The sequence below is a fragment of the Panthera pardus genome, unplaced genomic scaffold (genome assembly GCF_024362965.1).
Source record: "Panthera pardus isolate Hobbes unplaced genomic scaffold, ASM2436296v1 HiC_scaffold_24, whole genome shotgun sequence".
Taxonomy (NCBI): domain Eukaryota; kingdom Metazoa; phylum Chordata; class Mammalia; order Carnivora; family Felidae; genus Panthera; species Panthera pardus.
The window spans coordinates 100,467,197-100,483,748 of record NW_026526810.1 but is presented as its reverse complement, the minus strand read 5'-3'; the positions used below and the strand labels follow the sequence as shown (position 1 = coordinate 100,483,748).

At 39.6% G+C, this 16,552-nt stretch overlaps 1 protein-coding gene across 3 annotated transcripts in view; it reads right to left on the bottom strand.

The window, feature by feature from the left end:
• The window catches only part of SNAPC1 (small nuclear RNA activating complex polypeptide 1), a 42,602-nt gene extending 26,166 nt beyond the window's left edge, over nucleotides 1-16,436 (bottom strand). Inside the window, exons 1-6 of one of the 3 annotated variants that reach the window (XM_019451606.2) lie at nucleotides 6,678-6,786; nucleotides 4,647-4,729; nucleotides 4,344-4,503; nucleotides 4,049-4,189; nucleotides 3,076-3,180; nucleotides 167-325 (exon numbers count right to left, since the gene is read on the bottom strand). In XM_019451606.2, coding sequence (XP_019307151.2) covers nucleotides 167-325; nucleotides 3,076-3,180; nucleotides 4,049-4,189; nucleotides 4,344-4,496 — 558 coding nt within the window. In that variant the 5' untranslated portion in view covers nucleotides 4,497-4,503; nucleotides 4,647-4,729; nucleotides 6,678-6,786. Of the gene's footprint in view, nucleotides 1-166; nucleotides 326-3,075; nucleotides 3,181-4,048; nucleotides 4,190-4,343; nucleotides 4,504-4,646; nucleotides 4,730-6,677; nucleotides 6,891-16,002 lie in introns of those variants that run through there. The other 2 variants (XM_019451608.2, XM_019451605.2) reach the window with 2 other exon arrangements.
• Nucleotides 16,437-16,552: the final 116 nt, after the last annotated feature.

The following is a 16,552-nucleotide window of genomic DNA, read 5'->3' as shown; positions in this document are numbered from 1 at the left end:
GCGGATAACTGGCAAAGCCAGACCTAGAAAAGTAAAGCCCTCGAAATCTTAACTCCAGGAGAATGTAGCCACTCAACTAAACTGCCTCTCAACCTCATCATCCCTGTCTAGCCATTAGTGTAGAATGCAAATACAACAGTGATATATTAAACAAGCGGTCACATACCTTTCTGTCTTTGTGCCACTGCTGATGCTCTAAAACTATGTTCTTAATATTGTCAAAAAAATCATCCTTTATCAAGCTGAGGGCTTTGTCGGGATTGGATTTATCACCTGAAATTATATGTTTCATGTTCTGATAATGATCGTGAACATTCAGCATTTCCTAAAAGTGAAAAGATGAATCTTTCAGTTCAATTTTTGGGAGAAACTTAAAGGCAAAACCAACACAAAATAAAATGACACTCCCAAGTGACTAAGTTGATAAAGAATAATAAGCTACAGTATATTGAAAACAATATAATCATACAACCCAAATAGTACAACTTTATTAATGGTCTCCACAGAGATCCACTAATCTTCACAAACCTCAAAGCCTCTGTGCCTGTCCCCATAAGCTCCATCATTACTTCACTAGTAAGATCCACGATTAAAAGAAATAGAAGGCAATTTATGACAACATTTGAGGCATCACTTAGACCTTCTTCCCCAGAAACCTCCAGCCAGTTGGGCAGGTCTATGGGGTAAGGGAAAGATAGCACATTACAGGTAGACTTCAGAAATCAGATAAAGCCAGTATTGAGACTTGGCTCAAAGAGCAGCAGAGAACGACTGACACTCCCATCACAGATGACCACTGCAACACCCGAGTCATCCCCAAGTTAGGCTACTCAATTCATTTCCAGTAGGTTTTGATGGCATTGACAGGGATCTGTTCAAACAATCACGAGCTGCTGGGCAGTGCTGAGTGCTCACCCATGCAGGACCTTCAAAGGAGAACACTGTCCAGACATGGGGAGCCCCTAACTTTGTACAGCTTGCAGTGTGCTGAATTCCATTATTTTACTACATGCAATAAAATACAGAGGAAAGACCACTAGCTGGACCCAGTTTTGAGGCTGAGTTCTGTCATTTGCTAGACTGTGACCTTGAGCAAATCCCTCAGTCTGAGAATCACATTCCACCTTTGTATAAAATTAAGTGATGCCATCTAGCCCACTGTAAACTATATTAAGTGAGCTTATACAAGTGGGCATGTTCTATAAAATGTAAAGCAACATACAAAGTTAAAGGATTAAGAAATAAAAGAAAGTACATGCACCTTGGAGCCTTATAGGCTTGGACATTCAAATCCAGTGTCTGTACCTTACTGTACCCTACTTTATGCAAATTACTTACCTTCTCTGAACCTCAGTTTCCTTGTTTTTGAAATCAGGAAAATACCACCTCCTTTGCAGGGTTACTATGATCATTAGTGAGATAACAGACATAAAACACCTAATAGTTCCTGGCACGTGCTGAACACGCAACACATGATAGCCACTACTATATTATAATTGTAGAAGTAAAGAAACAAAGAAATGACTGGCTTAAGGTCATATTTAAGTAATAGAGTTATAATTCAAAATCAAAAGTTTCTTTTTCCCCATATACCTTTTTTTTTTTTTTTAATTCCAGTATAGTAAACATACAGTGTTATATTAGTTTCAGGTATACAACAAAGGGACTCAACAAAAATCAGAAGTTCTGATTCAATATCCTAGTCTCTTCATTTTATTATGCATCCTTAACCACAAAGCTAGAACTAATGAGTAGCTGAATCATGACCCAAATTCAGGTCTGCTGACATGTAGGCTTAATAGCATTTGCAGGCAGGAGAAGCAACGTAGGGAAGTATTAAATGTAAGGATTATTATGAGAACAGGTGAAAGACTGCACAAGGACAGGATGAACAGAGTCAACAGAGGGAAAAGGCTCTTAAAGCAGGTCTGTGGCAAGTTAAAGACCCTACAAAAAATCACGATGACTTCACATAGAAGCTTCTAGGAATAGGCATTCCATACCTTGGCCCTTTGGACCCTCCTCCCCAATCACCCTAAAAGGATATGCCTTTGATCACCCCAGCTCTGTTCTCTAAAATCTTTCAGGGTAACCTGGGTGGCTCAGTCGGTTAAGCATCCAATTCTTGATTTCGGCTCAGGTCATGTTCTCATGGTCGTGAGATCGAGCCCCACATCGGGCTCCATGCTAAGTGTGGCACTGGCTTGGGATTCTCTCCTTCCCTCTCTCTCTGCCCTTACCCCACTCATACTCTCTCTCAAAATAAAAATAAACTTAAAAAAATAAAATATAAAATCTTCCATACCTGTTTGCTGACATAGACAATATTTTCAAACAAAGGAACCTGTATTTCAACACCTTCAGAACCTTTAATTCTTAAAAGAATGTAAAATCAAAAACCATGTTTAAGAAGGTATGTTGACAAAAAATTAACTTTCTACCACCATATCAGTCCACAACCAAAAATGGGTTTTGTTTCAAACTCAGGGCAGTGCTATTCCATGCATGTAAAATTCTGGGAGCCTCACTACTTATTCATGTGAAAGATGATTTTTCTCAATACTGACAACTCAAATAAAATACCAAAATACATTAGATGGTAAAGCTGCTTTAAGACTATGCCTCTTATCCATAAATCTTGATTTCATATTTTTGTTTTATCAGAACAGCTTTAAATTGTTTTCAATGGCTTTTAAAATAAGCATTATAAAAAGCAACTTAGGAAATAGATACATAGTGTTAAAAAATAAAAATTAAGTCACTTTAAATTCTTGTTTTATGACCTATTTAAAATCAAACATAAATGGTGGCTTCATTATTTGAATCTAAACATCCCAAGTCCAAGGGCAGTCTTCTATATTTTTTGCTTCTCACAGAGTTTCAAGATTTATTCCATAAATGTTCATATATTTAGAGTGTATTACATCTGATACTTTAGAGAAACAATAAGCGTTCTATGATTGGTTCAAATCATTAGAAAAAATTTCAGTATCCCTAGATGAAGGTAAAACTTCGATATATAGTTAACAATAAAACATTTTTTTTTAATTTCAAGAGCATAAAAAACAAATTTACCTCTAACACATCAGAAGTGATAAGTTTCATTACACGATCATTTGGGTCCTTAAATTCTTCTGTAACTTCAGCTCGTTGAATTTTCTTCTTCATTCTATATGATAGCTATGTGATAATGAATGTCTTTTAAAGGATATTTTTTTAGATAATCCATTTTCCAAAGACTATTAGACTTTTAAAATAACCTTTAAGGGGCACCTGGGTGGTTCAGTCGGGTAAGCATCCAACTTCAGCTCAGGTCATGATCTCACAGTTCATGAGTTTAAGCCCCAAACCAGGTGAGCTTGAGCCCCACTTCAGGGGAGCTCGAGCCCAATTTGGCCAGGCTGACAGTGTGGAGCCTGCGTGGGATTCTTTCTCTCTCCCTCTCTCTCTGTCCCTCACTCACTTGTGCCCTCTTTGATAGATAGATAGATAGATAGATAGATAGATAGATAAAATAAAGTATTTAAAAAAATAATAAAATAAAATAGCCTTTAAGATGCCATGCCACATGCTTATAAATTCAAATGATAGAGAAGTTACATGATTGGCCAGCTGATGTCAGATCCAGAATTAGGACCTGGTGCTCTTTTAATCTAATATTTCAAGTATCATAAGACTGAAGAAACATATTTTATTAGTGGACATTAATTCTTCACCAACTGACTTTAAAATTCCTTGGTCTTCTTTCAGTAACCTCTCTGATGTCTGAATAAAGGAATAAACAAATGGCAAATGCCAAATCTCATTTCCTATTCTAACAATTTACTTAACAGATGGCATCTAGAAACACACTGTATTTAAAAGCAGAGACTAAATTTTTGTTTGCAAAAAAAAGTAATCAGAAAGCATTTTCTCCTATTTTAAGACACTGTTCTAATTGTATTGGAAATTATATAATATTCTTTCCACTTTATAGAGACTGAGGTACTTTATGAACAATGAAGCATAATTTCTCATTTTGAAAAACAATCTATTTTAGATAACATACCAATTTGGGCATTGCTGTAAAGTGAAATGCTTTGTCTAGTCGTAGTTTCCTAAAAATATAAGCTGCATCAAAATGTTGTGCATTTATCAAATCTTGCTGAAATTTTAAGACTTCATCCCAATCTTTCAGGGCAACTCTAATCTACAAACAAGAGAGTAAAAAAGTTACTAAAGGTATATCTTTTTTCATTAATGTATTTTAATTTAGAAACATTGGCATTCCTATTTAAATCAGTTTGTTGTAAAAATATTGTACCTGTTTCCTATTTCTGCTGAGGGAAAACAACAAGTATTACCTTTTGTTTTGGTTGACACAGTTGGGTGTTATATAATCCATACAGCAGATACAAAGCACCAACTCTGATCTGGAAGGTGTAGGGCGGTAAAAAATATTGCCAAGACAAAGCTAATGCTTCTTTTGTAAACATGTTCTTTTCTAAATTTCTCATTCTACCACTAGAAAACAAAGAGAAAATATATTATGACTCTAAGTAAACCAGTAATGAACACAAATTAGAAGAGGTATATTCTAGCAGCTACTAGAAACTGGATGGGCATTCCACATCTGATCCTTTCACAATTCAAGCACAAAAACTTACTTTTCTGCTGTGCTTCTTACACTGAGGAATAGACATGCCCTCGGTAAACAGGATGCATCTTCCTAAGGCATCAACTTTACTTGCTGAATAGGGGAGCAAAGGGGGAGGGGCTACAAATTATTCCTGGTTAAGAATTTAAAACATTTTTAAAAATTAAAATAACCATGGTTATGTTACAGAATAAAATACAAAAGTTATATGCCTTCTAATATGCAACGGAGATTTTCCCCAATACTCTCAGGGATATACTCTACACCTCATTAGTCCTTGAGACACCTAGGTGAAAAAGTTAAAGAACCACAATACAATATAACCCACACCCTCCTCCCAATTCTGCAGGACAAAGCTCACCAAAGTAAAGAAGGAGCAGGGTAGAAAAGCAGACTTCACTATACTCCCAAAGCCTGGGATCTTCAAATAATAAATACACTAAAAGAATGCAAAATACTGTAGTATTAGCAACCAAAGCAACTGCTGAAGAAACATCACCACTACTCAAGTAGTGTCTACTTTTTTTCTCATTTTAATTTTTCCTCCTTAGCTAAATATATGGAGGTAACCCCCGCAATATTTTCCAATATCTGCTTTACCACCTACTTGCTGTGTGACCACGGAGATTACTTAACCTCCTTAAGCCTCAATTTCCCCTTCCATAAAACAAGGATAATTATGTACCTGCTTTTCAAAGTTGTTCTACGGATTAAATACATTAAGCTATAAATGTATTACATTTAGTAGCCATTAAAAAAATTAGTTCCTTTCATTAACGGTACAATAAATAGCTCTCTATCCTCCATCCCCCGCAATGTACAAACTACACAGGTAATTATTACATTGAAACAAAGAGAACTTTTACTTCTGATTCAGGAAAACACAGTCTTAATCACAAGAATTCATTCAGCCAATCATTTAGCTTTTTCAATATTGTGTGTGTTATGCTAATGAATATCAAACTTATCCAGTCACTGTCCTCACAGAGCTCTGTCTAGTGGAAGGAAAACTTTAAAGCAACAATAATAATAATAAGTGAATATTTACAAGGCAATGAAGGGTGCCCTTAACACGTATTAGCTCATTTAACACTCATGACTGCAGTAAGAGGTATTACAGTCTCCATGCTATGGATATGGAAGTTCAGGCAAGTAATTTGCCCGAAGTCGGAGTTACTCTTTGGGCTGTGATTCAAATTCAGGCAGTCCAGCTCTGTAATCTGCTTGCTCTTAACCGCTATACTCTACCACCTTTTGAACTACACGCTGAAAATAACCTGTGCTAAGTCGAGAGATAAAAGCAGCATAATGCTCTGGGGAAAAACCCAGTATAAACGCCTGACTTACTCTAGAAGGGCAAAGGAAGGCTTCCCTGAAACACTGTTCATTTGAGATTAATCTGAGTTTAGAAAAAGGTGGTCTGGCAGAAGGAACTGGGGGGAAAGCTCCAGGCCCAGTAAAGCTTGAAGAGGACCACAGGAGGCCTGGAGCAAGACGATGGAACGGCAGATGAAGCTGCAGAGATGGGCTGAGGCCAGTCAGGGAGGGTGTTGCCAGGCAGATGAGAGACGGTGAGCTTTATCCTAAGGACAGTGCAAACCACTGGAGTGGTAAGCAGGGGAAGGACAAGCACTCTAGAAAGACAACTGTGGTTGTATGAAAAACGAATTCAGTCGTGCAGCGTTCTGTCTTTGCTTGGGTGTTTGTTTTGTTTTTAAACAAGGGGCTTTAGGAGAACAAGGCTGGAGGAGGGCAAATGATGGGCCACCACCTGGGCCAGGGTGAGGCAGAGGAGATGGAGAAGGCGGTTTAGAAGGGTGGCCAGGCAGAAATACATACTCGGCGGGAGGCCGCAAAAGGACACAGACGAAGCCAATGAAACTGCCCAGGAAGAAGGCCCGGGAGAGCTGGGGGCAGCGTGCAGGGGCTGCAGCCTTCCTCAGCCCTTCCCAGGAGCAGCAGCGCTTTGGGGAAGAAAAAAGCTTCCTACTCCGCCTCTGAGCAGGGAGTGATGCGAGGGTAGCGGACTAGAAACACCCACCAGAAGATGGTCCCGAATTTCATGCTCCTCCAGAGCTCCGTGAAGTCCTCGAAGCGCACGCTATCGGTCTCCTGGAAGCGGCTGAGCAGCGCCTCGCAGTCAGTCTGCAGGCCTGCAGGAGTCCCCATGCCTGCAAAAGCCCCTAGACCACGCGCGGACCAGCCGGCGGCTGTCGCCCAGGAAACCGAAGCCGGACGTCCCGCCCCCTGTGCTTGACGTACTTGCCTTATCCGGCCCCTTTAGCTCCGCCTCTAGCCGGACTGGTGCGAATTGTGGGTTTTGCTTCTTGCGCATGAGTGGATGTGTGCCCGTACCTGCTCTGATCTGCTTAAAGATAGAGGGCTAAGGTCAGTTCTCTCAATTTCATTGAAGAAGTTTCTATTTCAGGAGTCGTGTGAGCCCAAGCAGGATTTTAGGTCTGCATTAGGCTAGCTTATGTAAATTGGCTTTACCCTTACTTTCCTTTAAAGTGACCCTGGGGGCGCCTGGGTGGCTCAGTTAAGCCCCTGACTTCGGTTCAGGTTATAATCTCGGGGGTTTGTGAGTTCGAGCCCCTCATCCTGCTCTGTGCTAACAGCTCAGAACCTGGAGCCTGCTTGAGATTCTGTGTCTCCCTCTCTCACTGCCCTTCTCCCGCTGGCACTTTGTCTTTATATCAAAAATAAACATTAAAGTGATCCTGGAGTCACAGAAGTCAACTTTTATAATTAGGCAAGAACAGGTCCCATCTTCCACCTAATTCTTCGTGGAAACAGTATCTAAAGAAGACCTTTTACTAGGAAATGAACTCCACTTATTCTCTCATAGTTTACAACCACATAGTATAGTGTTCAATGTGTGTCTCTCCTTGTAACCATTGCAGTCTTCTGCAACCACAAATTGAGAAACTTGTGAACATCTCCCCACCGCCGCTCACACCCCTATGTTCATAATAATCTGGCATAGTACTTGGCAGAAAGTACATATTTATCGATTATTTGGCTTAATTGGCACTCTGTGTATCCTCCACCTCTTACTCCCTGGAGCTGGATATGGAGTAGTATGCTGGACTTCTCACCATTTTCAGATTGCAGGGCATGCTATTTTTATTCTTTAGGAGTGGTATGCCAATATAATGGAAAGCATTAGACCAACTGTAGATGGACGTTCAACTCAGTTAACTTTCCTGATCATTGATCTTTTTAAAAAAATTTATGTAATATTTATGTATACAGAAAACCTTATGTAACATGTCTAAGATAAGCATAACAATGAAGTGAACATTTGTGTACCTTCTACCTGTGGAGGAACAGGAACAGGAACAAGTCTGTCACATTCATCTGTGAACTCCTCCTCTAATTTATTCCCCTGCCTTTACCACTACCATGGTAACAACTACCTTGTTTTGCTTCTCATTCTTTTGCGTCCGACTTCAGCTCAGGTCATGATCTCATAGTTTGTGGGTTCAAGCCCCTTGTTGCGTTCTGTACTGACAGCTCAGGGCCTGGAGCCTGCTTCAGATTCTGTCTCCTTCTCTCCTTCTCTGCTCCTACCGCACTTGTGCTCTTTCTCAAAAATAAATAAATATTTAAAAGTTATTCCTTGTTTATCTTAAATACAGTTTAACTGTATTTTAAAGGACGTCCTTTATTTTTCTTTGTCAAATATGACAATTCTACTTACACATTACAGCAGTATATATATATATATATATATATATATATACACATATATACATATGTACGTATATACATATACATATATATACATACATATGTATATATATACATATACACTATATATGTATGTATATACATATATACACTATATATGTATATATGTATATACATATACACTATATATATACATATATATACATATATATGTACATATATATACATATATATATACACTATATATATATATGTGTGGCTTAACATAAATGAAATTTATTTTTCTTTCCCATTAAATTCAATTAATGGCAAGTTGGGATGGGAAGGGTTCTGCACCAAGAAGTCATCCAGGGACCCAGACTGATGAAGCCTCTGCTGTCTCCAGTCATTGGTTTTCAAGAGCACGCTGAGCCCTGACATCTAGTCTGTAGACAGGGAAAGAAAGAGGATGTGAAAGACTGCATGAGAGACTTTATGGGCCATGCCTGGAAGTGGTACACCCTCAAAGGTGGTCTGCTGACCTCTGCTGGTCTACAAACTATTACCTCTCCATCACTCTTTAGTATAGAAATTAAGAGTAAGTATTTGCAAACACTTACTAGCAATCTGGCAAAGTAATTTTATGTCTGTTAAATCTAATAATAAAAAGTGGGACTGCATATGACATGACTTTTTAAATCTCAGTCTTCTGGTAATTTATTTCTTTTTTCCATTTACAAAAGCACTGGTCCACAATTGGAGAGAAATTTTCCATTACCACAGATAGTTTGAGAAGCACTGGGGTACACCATTTCAGTCCATATCCCGTTGGCCAAAAGTTAGTCACATGGGCCCACCCAGAGGCAAAGAGACCTGAGAAATGTTGTCCCTGACTGGGCAAACTCTTCCTCACAACTCCAATCTGTGGAAGAGGTACTTAATCTTTGTCGAACTGCCAACATTGCTGCCACAATTTTATACCAAAAGTCTTAAAGTATTGCCTTTCACTGTTAATTCACTGTATCCGTCTAAAAATGATTTCTAGGGGCACCTGGGTGGCTCAGTCGGTTAAGTGGCCGACTTCAGCTCAGGTCATGATCTCGCAGTTTGTGAGTTCGAGCCCCGCGTCGGGCTCTGTGCTGACAGCTCATAGCCTGGAGCCTGCTTCAGATTCTGTGTCTCCCTCTCTCTCTGACCCTCCCCTGTTCATGCTCTGTCTCTCCCTGTCTCAAAAATAAATAAACGTTAAAAAATAAAAATAAAAATAAAAATGATTTCTATGTATGGTATGGGTTAAGGATCCAATTTCACTTTTTTTTGCATATATATGTAAATATATATATATGCATGTATATGTATTTTCCATATGTGTAATTTCCTAGCACCTCCAACTGAATAATCCATCCTTTCCCTAATGATCTAAAAAGTCACTTCTGTCACATACTAAGTGTGCAGGGCTAACTGAAGCCAATACACAATTGTGTGGCTCTGTACCTGTTGTTACGATGCCAGAATATTTACATTACTGTTAGTATATATAATTTATTGTAGCAATTCTGAATACCTGTTGCTCCCCCTTTCCCACGGGGCTTGCTGTTTTGGGGGTTTCTTTCTTTATTTGTTTACTTACCTGATTAGACTATTTTAGTGAAGTCCATTTCCCTCTTAAGGCCACTTAAGAGCCTAAGTAGCTCTTCAGAGGGTACAGCCCTGGCTATGCACACACTTGCCTGGGATCACAGTGGTTTTACCAAGGCTTTCTTTGGCTGTCTCTTTTCCAGAGCTCTCTGTTAAAGAGCCTGACTCTGTTGGTATCACACCCAGCTATTAGGCTACCCCAATTGCCTATTGATTGCTCCACTGTTTTTGAGTGTGCTGGGGCATGAATTGCTCCAGAGTCTAATCCAATCACATTTGGGCTCCTTTAGAGGTAGTTTTTGAGGTTTGTTCTGATCCCAAGAGGGCTCCTCTTAGTTGTCTCTTTCCCTGGATTTCTCTGGTAAACTAGTTAGCCTGCAGTTTAACTTGTTGCTGCCATGGAGCTACCAGCCTCCTCTTAATTATTTACCACCAAAATATCTGTTGTTTTCAAGAGCACCTTTGAGTTTGAATTTTCTCACACTCTTCCAAATAAAGCCCTTTCTTTTGGGAGAGCTTCTGAGTTCTCCATTCTAATGGATTTTCTCTCCCCCTGGGCAAAATCTCTGAGCCACTGCTGTGGAGCTGAGGATGGGGACAATGGCCCACTTCCCTCAGAATGATACCTCTGCTTTAGGAGCAGGGCTCTGGGAGGAGGCAGTTTCTATTCTTCTCAGGCTGCTTCTGCTGGCATGGAACTTCCCAGTTTACATGTGAGCTGGGGTGAAAGTGATTGGGATCACAGCACTTTTGGACTGCAGCACCTGGGATAGAGCCTCTGTCCAATGAATGGTGCCTGAAAGGAAAGGGGTTCTCATCTCCCCAATCTCTAGGCCATACTTACCTGAAATTTAGCTTTTGCAACATGAATCTAAAGATGAGAAATGCTAGCAGCCTGGCCCTCCCAGAGAGATGACATACCCCTTTACTGGGATCTAGCAAAAGAGGGAGCCCCTTAGAGGGAGTTGAGCTTCTGTCATACTGAGCAGGATGGGAGAGGCAGCAGATCCCGTCTCAAGGGTCACTAACTCCTGATGTTCTTAACAAGATTTAGTATATTTTCTTGAATAAAAATTCCTTCATCTGCTGTATTCTCTTCAGACAGTTTCAAGAAACTTTAAATGGTATTTAAAAAAAATTCTCGCCAGTTGTACTTTCACTGGAGAGCAAGTCCACAGAGCTACTATTACTGCCATTTTCCTGGAGATGGATTTAAAGGCATAACTCCCCCATCCAATGACTGATCCAGTGTAGGGATGAAAAGGCTCTGGCCCTCTCTGTGACTTGGGACAACTCTCAAGGACTATCCCAGGGCCAGAGCTCCCATATGGCTGCTGAAGATCTTTGTTGGGACTGCATCTCAACTCAGGTTCTTCCTCTACCCCCTTCTGCGTTTTCGTTTCCTTGTGTTGTTCCTTAAAGCACTCCCTAAGACATGACCTGCGATGTCCATCTCAGAGTCCACTTCCTAGGGAACCCAATGGCAGAGACTTGGGTACCATTATACTACTCTCTTTACTTTTGTACATGCTCAAAGTTTTGTACATGTTCATAGTGAAAATGTAAGGAAAGAAAAGAACTGAATCGGACTGGATGTGGTGGATAAGATTGTGACAAATGACCTCTGGGGTTCTGGTTTGGGAGACTGTGTGGTGCCATTCACTGAGCAGGGAACACAGGATGGGAGCTATTTGGAGAACATATGATGAACCATTTGGAGCACAGTTAGTTTTTCAGAGGCCGAATTTGAGGTTCTTGTGGGGAGCAGTATAGTCTGGATTCAGATTATCAAGCTACAAACAATTCATGAAAAGGAAAGGTAATGGTGACTTAGAACATCTTAAATGGCCAAAACATTCTGTTTAGCTTTCAGTTGTGTTTTTCCCAATTACAGTTGAATGTGAGTAGCTCATAGAATGGGAATTAACCATACTCTTGATGGCAGGCACTACATTCTAGAATATTTGAATCACCAACAGGTCTTATAGTAACAATTGTCCGAGTCTGTTCATGCTGCTGTAACAAATACCATAAGCTGGGTAGCTTATAAACAACAAACATCTACTCCTTACAGTTCTGGAGGCTGGCAAGAACCCTGTTCCAGTTGCAGACTGCTGATTTCTCATTGAATCCTCACACAGCCAAAGGGGAAAAAGAGCTCTCTGGAACCTCTCTTGTAGGAGCATGAATCCCTTTCAGGGTCTACCCTCATGATCTAATCACTGCCCAAAGGCCCTACCTACCTCCTAATACTATCATCTTGGAGGTTAGGTTTCAGCATATGAATTTGAGGGGAAACAAACAGTTGGAACATAGCAAACACCTTGGACTCACTCAGCCCTCGGTTGTTGTTCACTGAATGAATGGATTTCACTGCAAGGACTAGAAAACAGTCTTGTTTTCCCCATTCTGTTTCTCTGATCATAATTCTTCTCTGGTTCCCTCATCATAGGAGATCCTCTCCCACCTTTAATCATATGTGAGTTGTCTTTGTGCAAACAGAGTGGAAGTTTTTAAGGAACAAATTATCAATCCGATGGAATCATGCTCCAAAGGAATTAAGAATTTTTGTAGGGGAGATGAGACATGCATGAATGATCAAGGAAGATTAAAAAAACCCAAAAACACATAGAGTATCATGTCATCTGTGAAGAGTGCAAGTTTGACCTCCTCCTGGCTGATTTGGATGCCTTTTATTCCTTTATGTTGTCTGATTGCAGAGGCTAAGACTTCCAATACTATGTTGAATAACACTGGCGAGAGTGAACATCCCTGTCTTGTTCCTGACCTTAGCGGGAAATTTCTCAGTTTTTCCCCATTGAGGATGATATTAGCGTTGGGTCATTCATATATGGCTTTTATGATCTCGAGATCTGATCCTTCTATCCCTACTTTCTTGAGGGTTTTTTTATCAAGAAAGGATGCTGTATTTTATCAAATGCTTTCTCTGCATCTATTGAGAGGATCATATGGTTCTTGTCCTTTCTTTTATTGATGTGATGAATCACATTAATTGTTTTGCAGATATTAAACCAGCCCTGCATCCCAGGTGTAAATCCCACTTGGTTGTGGTGAATAATTTTTTTTAATGTATTGGTGGAGCTGGTTGGCTAATATCTTGTTGAGGATTTTTGCATCCATGTTCATCAGGGAAATTGGTCTATAGTTCACCAAAATACTGCTAGAACTGATTCATGAATTCAGCAAAGTTGCAGGATATAAAATCAATGCACAGAACTCAGTTGCATTCCTACTCACCAACAATGAAGCAACAGAATGAGAAATCAAGGAATTTATCCCATTTACAACTGCACCAAAACCTATAAAATACCTAGGAATAAATCTAACCAAAGAGGTGAAAAATCTATACACTGAAAACTATAGAAAGCTTATGAAAGAAACTGAAGACACAAAAAAATGGAAAAAGATTCCATGCTCCTGGATAGGAAGAACAAATATTGTTAATATGTCAATACTACCCAAAGCAATCTACATATTCAGTGCAATACCTACCAGAATAACACCAGCATTCTTCACAGAGCTAGAACAAATAATCCTAAAATTTGTATGGAACCAGAAAAGACCCCGAACAGCCAAAGCAATCTTGAAAAAGAAAACCAAAGCAGGAGGCATCACAATCCCGGACTTCAAACTATACTACAAAGCTGTAATCATCAAGATGGTATGGTACTGGCACAAGAACAGACACTGAGATCAATGGAACAGAATAAAGAACCCAGAAATGGACCCACAAACGTATGGCCAACTAATCTTTGACAAAGCAGGAAAGACTATCCAATGGAATAAAGACAGTCTCTTCAGCAAGTGGTGCTGGGAAAACTGGGCAGTGACATGCAGAAGAATGAACCTGGACCACTTTCTTACACCATACACAAAAATAAACTCAAAATGGATGAGAGACCCAAATGTAAAACAGGAAGCCATCAAAATCCTCAGGGAGAAAGGAAACAAAAACTTCTTTGATCTTGGCCGCAGCAACTTCTTACTCAACACGTCTCCAGAGGCAAGGGAAAGAAAAGCAAAAATGAACTACTGGGACCTCATCAAAATAAAAAGCTTCTGCACAGAGAAGGAAACAATCAGCAAAACTAAAAGGCAACCGACAGAATAGGAGAAGATATTTGCAAACGACATATCAGATAAAGGTTTAGGATCCAAAATCAATAAAGAACTTACCAAACTCAACATCCAAAAAACAAATAATCCAGTGAAGAAATGGGCAAAAGACATGAATAGACACTTCTCCAAAGAGGACATCCAGATGGCCAACCGACACATGAAAAAATGCTCAACATCACTCATCATCAGGGAAATACAAATCAAAACCATATTGAGATACCACGTCACACCTGTCAGAATGGCTAACATTAACAACTCAGGCAACAACAGATGTTGGCAAGGATGCAGAAAAAGAGGATCTCTTTTGCATTGTTGGTGGGAATGCAAGCTGGTGCAGCCATTTTGGAACACAGTATGGAGGTTTCTTAAAAAAGTAAAAATAGAACTACCCTACCACCCATCAGTTGCACTACTAGGTAGTTATCCAAAGGATACAGGTGTGCTGTTTCAAAGGGACACATGCATCCCAACGTTTACAGCAGCACTATCAACAATAGCCAAAGTATGCAAAGAGTCCAAATGTCCATTGATGGATGAATGAATGGTAAAGAAGATGTGGTATATACATATACAATGTGGTATTACTCAGCAAACAAGAAGAATGAAATCTTGCCATTTGCAACTACGTGGATGGAACTGGAGGGTATTATGATAAGCGAAATTAGCCAGTCAGAGAAAGACAAATATCATATGACTTCACTCGTAAGAGGACTTTAAGATACAAAACAGATGAACATAAGGGAAGGGAAACAAAAATAATATAAAAACAGGGAGAGGGACAAAACATGAGAGACTCTTAAATATGGAGAACAAACAGAGGGTTACCGGAGGGGTTGTGGGAGGGGGGATGGGCTAAATGGGAAAGGGGCATTAAGGAATCTACTCCTGAAATCATTGTTGCACTAGATGCTAACTAATTTGAATGTAAATTTAAAAAAATATATAAAATTAAAACAAAAGAAAAAACCACACATACAACAAGAAGTAAAGTAAGAAAGAAAGCTAAAGGTGTAGTGCCATGTAAGTTCACAGGGGTGGCAAATATTTGCAGCTGAATCCGCCTGGGAAGAGGCATAGCACCCACCCAAGCTGTGCTAGCCCCTCTGATTTGTACTGTTAATCCTTCACTTTGGTTTTGCTTTCAATATTCTACCAGCAGACTGCAAAATCAGGACACAGCTTATAATGGCTCACCCCACAGCTGTTCAGTGCTCCTAGTAAAGAGTTTGTCATCGCTGTGTATATGACACATAGTTGTGTGGAGAACATTAAAAACAATTTGTTTCAAAGAGCAAAAAATATAAACAAGAAATACTGAAAAGGACCTTAATGTTTTTCTTAATGTTTTAATGTTTCAAAGATCTCAAAAAAAAACAGATTTGACTTAACAGAGTCCTAGTCTACTTGTGAGGCTAATTATAGGATGTTTCTGAACTTTTTAAAATGCATTGCCCTTGGTGATAAACATTACAGGCAGCCACTTCACCACCCACCCCCCCCAAGCCTGCTCCCCTCTGTGGAGAATCACCAGTTTATGGTTATTAAGCATCCATAGGACCAAAAGACTTGAGCACCCTCTTTAAATAGCACCTCTCTAATGAAACACAAACACACAAGATACTAAGGCTACAGATCAGTTTTTATTAGTAAAAAAACATTTAAAACACCTCCCCCACTTTTTAAAAATGGGCTCTTACTTTCTTAAATATTGTTTGAAAAACCATAAACAATGAATTATCCTGAAGGAAACAATTTAAAATAAAATGTAAAATGTTGACAACCCCGGATATGCATGGATGAGGTTATTTTAAACAATACCTTTCTTAGTACTTTACTACAAACTGATCAACCTAAACATACGAATTACAGGAGATTAAATTCAATGCCCCAAGCCTTCCCATATTCCATAAACTCACCTCCCTTCTGTCCAACAAGATTATCTTCTTCCAAAGGAGTCTTAATATCTGGCATTGGTAGGCACACAGTATTCAAAAAACAAACAAGCAAAAAGCAAAACAAAAACAAAAAACAAACAAAAAACCACCTGGGGCAGGTAAAGTTTCAATTTACATTATCAGGGATATCTCAAAGCGCTTTATTTAAAATGAACTAAGTCTTTGAGTGCCTCATGGGGAATATAGTTAAATAACCAGAGTCCTCCATTTTTGACCAGATAAGTAGATGATTAATATTTTAAAACCTTTTTATACAGTTAAGCAAGGTCCCATCTGTTAGGAGACCTCAGATATGTTTCTATTCCACAAAACACAGTTTCATACCCCAAAACATTTGGGAATTCCGCAGACAGCTCTACAGCGACACATGAGACTCCTTCCCTGAACCTCTGAACCGTCCTATACCCCACCCCACCCCATCCCCCCCAAAAAATCGGGAAAGCGCCAGGCATCTAAAGAGCAGCGCTGACCCCTCGAGAACCCGCCCCACCCCGCGCCGCAGCAGGCCGGG